Genomic DNA, 7,292 nt, shown 5'->3' with positions numbered 1-7,292 from the left:
GGATAATGCGCCGGCGGTCACGGTCAACCGTTGGGCGATCGGAGTGTGCGGTTTTTGGGGCCGACCTTTTCTAACCCGTCCTTCCTCGGGGGAAGGCAGCATCGCTGCTTCCATAAATATGGACATGCTGGTCGCCTGGGGGAAACACCTTACTGCCTTCACACTCCTGTCGCAGAGGACAGTACGACTTTATCCCCAGACCGCCTCGTACCACGATTACTCGTAGTGCGGGGTCTCGCTGCTCTTGGTCTGGCTGCTCCTCTTTGGCCTTCCTGGCATGGTTAGACCCTGTGGAACGAAGTTCCAGCCAGTGTAGCCCGCGGGATCATTGCAGCACTGAAGCCCGACCACCACGTCAAGGTGGCAGCTTTAGGTCGGGATTTTTACATAGGATGGCTGCATTGAATGCGGTAAGCACAGGTGTTAGTTGAAGTCCCGTTGTAACAAGGCTTCTGGCGTCATTGATTCTTCTGGGCTGTCGGAATTTTGCCTCGGGTTAATATTAATCGGCTCTCATAGGTGTTAAATCGGCTTACATTTTGTGACATCCCCGAGAATCACACCTTCGAGACATTATTTATCTCTTGGTGCGTGGAGGGTGGGCCAGTCGGCGTCGGGATTAGGTGATCGGGTCTTTGTACTGAATAAGTTAACTGTTTAATTTTCGGTGTGAAGATATATAAATTAAACATACTACATCTTACCCCCATCGATTTTTTATTTCTGTTGCTTAAAGTCTCCTCCGCACCAACACTACTTGGTCCTAGAGAGCCTCTTGTCAGTAGAACTCTAAGAGACCAAAATGGCTCCCAGGTATCCAGCAGAGCAGAACTTTTGACCGCTGGGCACAATACTTCGAACGGCAATTCAGTCGGCCAACTGCTACATCCAATTCGTAATCCTGGCCTTCAATCGAAAGGTGGATTGTGAATATGGAACCCCTCCAACCTCAGAATTATCGGTGTAAATCTCGACTCATGCGTCATAGTGCTCCTGACTCTGACGACCCTCGAGCTCCTCTTTCCATGGATGTTTATAACTTCCCTAATCAATGCATGTCCAGCCAATTTGAATGTATCTGAGAGAAGAGACTGTCGAGCCAACTGGGGTGATTAGATGATAGTACCCATTTTTACATAGGATGGCTGCATTGAATGCGGTAAGCACAGGTGTTAGTTGAAGTCCCGTTGTAACAAGGCTTCTGGCGTCACTGATTCTTCGTCGTCTTACGGTGGCACGCGAATCCTTGCTGGTGAGAATGTTGTCGATTTGGAGCACTCAGACGACGTCGTCTTCATTTTTGTAGATGAACCACGAAACTTAACCTCTGAGCTACCTCCAGCTCTTAGGTCTTGTACCATGGATGCGTTATTCACGGTCACTCGAGATGGCAGTGATTTTGGATCGTCCCATTTACTTGATGAATCGGGAAACTGAAAATCTGCACGGTGAAGCCGAGTTATCGCCTGTCGAGACGTGCACCGTTCTGTTGCCCAGTTCGAAGTTGCGGAAACCTAGGGGTGAACAGAATTTGACCTGGCAGTAAGGAATGATGTTTCTAAAAATTCTTGTTGTTACTGCTGTTCAGCTTTCACGATGGGGTTCAGATACCTGTCCCTGCACCTAGCTGGAGACACGGAACGATAGAGTGGCTAATCAGTCTCATCGGTGTGTGAAGTACACAGTACTACATTGGAATTGTATCTTTGCCGATCATGTGCGGTCTGTAACGAAATACTAGCTTTCATCTAACCGGAACTCGATCTTGAATTCCCATTTCCTCTGTTTTTTACCATTTGCCTTCATGTCCGATCCGGGGATGAGGTAGCTCAGTGGTTAAAGCGCAAATTTACTGACGGAGGGTTCGTGGTTCGAACCCGACCTCTGCTTCTTGACTTCCTTTACCTAGGCTCGGGCAACCTGGCAATATCCCAGCCCTCCTGCCACCTGGTGGCTTCGCGTTTAGGCATGAAAAGGTGCTGCAGCTGACCGGTGTCCACTCGGATGTTTAGGCCTCTTATCTGTTAGGTTCACATATGCACCCAGTTTTTTGTTTGGGTATCTTAGTTTTGTATACGTCATCGATCATCTAACGGCACCCTGTACACAAGATTTCCAATTTTCCGTTTAATGAAGGTGGTGGTGCTATCGAGATGGAGCTCAGTGGTTATCTGCGCGATGCGGCGCGTGAAATTCGTGGTCGAGAACAGCTTCTAATCACTGCCATGGCACGAGCGTTTGAGGTGATCCCTAGACAGTTGTGTGATAATGCAGGACTGGACGCGACCACTATTCTCAATCAGCTTCGTCACTGCCACGCAAACAGTAGGTCTTTTGTACATTCATACTGCTCATTCTCATCGCTATTTTCCGTAGGCTCGTGGATTGTTTGAGGTGTTTGTTTGCTGACTGGGATTAGAGTTGTGTTTTCTGGCGATCAGCCCTATTGTTTTCCCTACTTTTGAGCTATCACTACCATGCTTCGCCCACAGATTGAAAATGGTGAACACTTTTCACTCAAAACCGTGACAACTGCATCCCTGCAGTGCTCTAGACCCAACGCTGATGAGTGACTCTCGATTTATTCAGTAACTTTCACGTTTTCTCTTGCGACATTTTCGTCCGGTCATGTTGATTGCCAAACATCTAGTTCGCTTGATTCTGATTGACGATAGTGGACCTGAATTTTGATGCGCTCTCTTTAAATCTGCTAGACGGTACCACTCGTGTTATTATCTGGATGTGGATAGTCATAGAGTCAAACGGTTGTTGTTAGATGTTGTGTTAACATTAGTCACTTCCGTTAGGTTGAGACCACATACCAAGATAGCCTGATAGGTAGGAACATGAACGTCCCCGGGTTCACTGTCCTCATGGATGCCTGCTACCCCCGTTTGAATAATCCATCTTTCGTAAAGGCTAGTATCCTAGGCCTCATGCTTCATTCGGGTCGCGCGGCCGCAGTGCGCCGAAATGCTACAGTGACTACAGTTAAAAGATTGTTTCTTAATTAAAAAATAGAATTTAAAAATATAGTAAGCCTCTGATAAAAACTCCTATACAGTGGATACTTCTGAATTTACCTTGAATTTGAGTGCGAAATCTCTGCACCCTTCCAACCGGAACAGAGTGCATTAAACATTGTCATGTGTTACCCATCATCCCCCTGGAAAAGGGGCCTGGACTGGATTTGCTGTCTGCTGAGTTCAACCGTTGACGAGGTGGTGCAGTATGTTGCTTTGACGCTGAAATTCTTGAAGTGGATGAACACTTGTCGCACTTCCAAACATCAGCACTAATACTAATGTCGAACATTGGTGCCTCAATGACCAAACTGATCCTCGTGTCTACTGCTCGGGGCTTAGATTAGCCATGTTTGGCCCTGTTCGAGCATCAGGTGAACCGAAATATGCTCACAACAATACAGAAATCATGTGAGGTTTCATATTCCTCTCTATCCTTTGGTTTAGCTTCACTATAACGCAGGCGACGGTGTAGATTCCCGTAAGGCCATCCGTTATTGTCCCATCTTTCTACGTCTATTAGGTAAACATATCACCAGATGGATTGCTCAGCTTAAAGCGGCTTGAAGCATTGTGTCAAAAATCCTCCTTGGGTCATCTATATGTTGATGTAGGCCTTCCTTCGACATGACGGGACGCATACTTGATATGAAAAAAGTGCTTTTAAATTTGTTTTTAGTGAGAAGAGAGAATATTTGGTACATCTGTACTTTTTTCTGAATGACAATTACAGTTGTTAAGAGAGTGGTAGGGAACAGCCTGCGGTCGCAATGCTAGTAATTGTAGAAACCAGACGGTGCTCAGACCAGTCTTTATCACTGACCATATGACGTAGACCTGAGGCAAGCACGTTGGTTTATCTAGGACATTCAACTGTGTATCCACGAAGCCCTTTAGAAGGGGTAGTTCTGGTTCCACTTCGCGAGCGTTCTCAAGGGACTTCGCCTTGTATTTGATGCACTTGTGGGATCATTGGTATGGAAACCTGAAGCAGTCCTCTTGCGTGCACTCCTGCCTTATTATACAACGTACCGCAACATGCTTGCGCGGACCCTTGAGCGCTGTGAATGAAAAAACAACACTTATTGGGTAAAAATTCTTCACTTATGAATGAACAGTGCAAAAGATTGAGCAAAACATTCATGGAACCATAGAGGTTGGAGCAGCTAAGTTTGGATTCACTGCACAAATTACGAAGTAGCGTTCTATTCCAAGACTGGTCTGCCCAAGAAATGATAGAAGTATGCACCATTTCTCTGGCATGGGCCGTTCAGTAGCGTGCTCATTTAGGCACGTAGGTTGGATTGACCCTAATAACTTTCCGCACCGTTTCTGACGTAAGGGTCAGTTCAGTTCAGAGTCTCAAACAAAAATTGACCACAAGATCAATGACTCGGATGATAGGCTGAAATCTTCTAGGGTCCTAAGTCGAACTGCAGCTACGGAACTCATGGAAAACTGATGATCCTAATAACTTACCTTCACTTATTTCGTATGCTATGCAAGATTATTCTTAAAGGAAGCTACTCATAAGGTTGCTGAAAACTCTTCGACAGCCCACGACTGCGATATCTCGAATATCGTGCCAACTGAATCATGAGGCGGCCTGTGTGCAGCACATTCAGTTTTAGAATATCATAAACTAGAAATTCAGTTGAGTCTCTCGTGAAAACCAAATTGATTTCCAAATGAGTGTATTTCTTGACTGCAGTTTATGTTAGGCGTGAAATCAGCACTGGACCACTGCCGGTTACCAGGTGCACGGATAGATCTTTTCAACACACCAATCATGCTCTCGTGACTTTGAGCTCACTACCGAGGTGCTGATGACAAAAAGAAGTGGACAGTTTAGAGTAACTGTTGTCGCCGACATTGTGAATACTGAAACACAGGCGTACGTAACGATTTTTTTTAACAATTTGTGATGTGGATGCCTATGTGCATGAGGCCTATAAATCCACCCGGGATATATGAGAACCGAATATAGCAACCACGGGATTTCCACTGCAATAAAAGTTGGAGGCGCAATTGAATGTGAATGTGGTGGCTCGCATCGAGTTGCTAGACGTGGTGCGAAGTGTACACGACCCTAGTTGATAGTTCGCACAATTTTCACAGCAGAGTGAATCGAGAGCTAAATGCCTGTTGAGACATGCGTCCCGACCAAAGGCTTCGTAGATAGTGAATAGGCCAAGTTTGTGGGGAAAAATAACGTGACCAGCTAAATTTTCTTAGGTTAATGTCATCACTATAACTATAACATACTGTATTTCTGAGCTCGATAAATACACTCATTTGCATATCAATTTGGTTTTGACGGGAGACTGACTTGCAACCCAGCTGAATATCTAGTTTATGGTACTCCTAAGCAACTGAGTGTGCTGCACCAGGTCGCCTCTTGTTTCTGGAAGTCGCTATACATTTTATAAACGTAATACATTAATAAGGCTGCTGAACTCTTCGACAGCCCACAATCGGTTTCGCCCTTTTTGGGGCTCGTCAGCTGGATGCAGTTCCCTTGTAAGAACACCATAAACGAGAGATTCAACTGGGTCCCAAGTGAGCCTCCTTTAAAACCAAATAGATATCCAACTGAGTGTGTTTGTCGGAATCTGTCCGATTCGGGTTCAAGTGGAACATAAGTTTGACGGAAACTCTGTGATTGCACTTATCGGATGTGCTCTAACAAGGGCGGAACCGGTCGTGAACCGCCTAGGAGCTTTCGGCAACCCTATAAGTAGTGTATTACGTCTATACGTCGGCGAGATGGCCGAAGTGGTTAGAGCGCGGATTACTAACCTGAAGGTCCGCGGTTCGAATCCGACCTCCGCCACTCGACTTCCCCTGTCTAGGCTTGGGCAACCTGGCAGTATCCCAGCCCTCGTGCTTCCTTCGGATGGCATGGCAGCTAGGCGCCGGAAGGTGCCTTACGTCTATACGACGATTCTGATCTCTTGAAGTTGGTGCAGTAAGCAGCGTAGATGACAGTTCCTTGCTTCAAACCTCGGACTTTTAAACCCTCCATATACTTATCAGCATCCTGGAAATTTACTCTTCTGGCCTGATGCCTCAACGCCAGTTGCGATGCTAATCTTTATCCAACATTCTTTACCTTTTCCAAGTAGAAGCTTTCTAACTGGTCGCCACTATGTGTTGACTTGGTGAAATGAACAGTGGAGTTTTTGGTTTTCCTCTCCTTTTTTATCTTATCTGGTGTTTAGCATAAGAATACTAGGAATGCCACATGGGTTCTGTGGGAGTTATTCGTTCATTGTCAAAGCAAATGCACTTCCCGTATGAGTTTGTTTTCTCTTGACGAGACTCCTTATGCGGTAATTCTGCCACAGTTGTATTCTCCGCTGTGTGTTGTCCTGGAGGACTGTTGTGCCACGCCAGCAGCTTTGTTGTCTATGATTAAAAGGTCAATTTGATCTTTGTCCATCCGTTGCATGAGAATGTGTACCACCGTGATTACAGACGTTACCAGTTGTTAGCTAACAGTGCTACATGTGCTTTCTGGCCTGATATATATCTATCCACTTCCTAGCGACTTATTTTGGACCTTGGGAGAGATTAATGTCATTACCGCCAGGGTCTGCTGTGATTCATCCTCACTTGAGGTATGCTGACTTCCACCTTTTTCGTTTGTTTCAGAAGCCGATGGCGACAACAATGTGTGGTATGGTGTTGATATTGAAAACGAACGCGTCTCCGATAATTTCAAGAATAACGTGTGGGAACCGGCCCTGGTTAAAAGCAATGCAATCACATCTGCCACAGAAGCTGCCTGTTTGATTCTCAGTGTGGATGAGACTATTAAGAATCCGGAATCGAAAAATCCTGCGGATAATGCACCAGTTCCTGCTCCGGGCGTTTGTGCCTAGTTTCCCGGTTTATATTGTGTGCTGTCACGTTCTGAATATAACAGTTGAGTCCGAACTGTTTTTCACTTGTGTTACGGCGATCTGGTCAGTTGGAGGAACAAGTAAATGCAGTGCCACCTCTCTCCTGAAGAATGCATTTCCTTGAGACTTATCAAAACTGCGCTTTTGGGGAGGTACACTTTTCAGGAGGCGTGATTACACGGTCTCGATGAACATACATAAGAGAGTAGAATGAATGTCGTTTTTAGCTGTCGTGCATACAGTAAGATGAGAAAGTGTCTTACACTTCTGCGCCAGCGGTTTAGTTGATGACAGTTGGTGGTACCGTCGTTCGATACCGTCTGTCTTCTACAACCGAATGTGTTGAGTAGTTTTCTTTATGAAA

The 7,292-nt window shown here is 45.7% G+C and overlaps 1 protein-coding gene across 1 annotated transcript in view; it reads left to right on the top strand.

Moving 5' to 3' along the window:
* T265_04869 (hypothetical protein) overlaps positions 1-6,964 on the top strand; it is a gene marked incomplete at both ends in the record, with an annotated part of 25,553 nt that extends 18,589 nt beyond the window's left edge. Inside the window, 2 exons of the mRNA XM_009169723.1 lie at positions 2,137-2,325; positions 6,678-6,964. Coding sequence (XP_009167987.1) covers positions 2,137-2,325; positions 6,678-6,907 — 419 coding nt within the window. The remainder of the gene's footprint in view (positions 1-2,136; positions 2,326-6,677) is intronic.
* Between the last annotated feature and the right edge of the window lie 328 nt (positions 6,965-7,292).

The sequence above is a fragment of the Opisthorchis viverrini genome (assembly GCF_000715545.1).
Source record: "Opisthorchis viverrini unplaced genomic scaffold opera_v5_84, whole genome shotgun sequence".
NCBI lineage: Eukaryota > Metazoa > Platyhelminthes > Trematoda > Opisthorchiida > Opisthorchiidae > Opisthorchis > Opisthorchis viverrini.
Note: the sequence above shows the minus strand (reverse complement) of the source record. Positions and strands in the feature narration are given on the sequence as shown.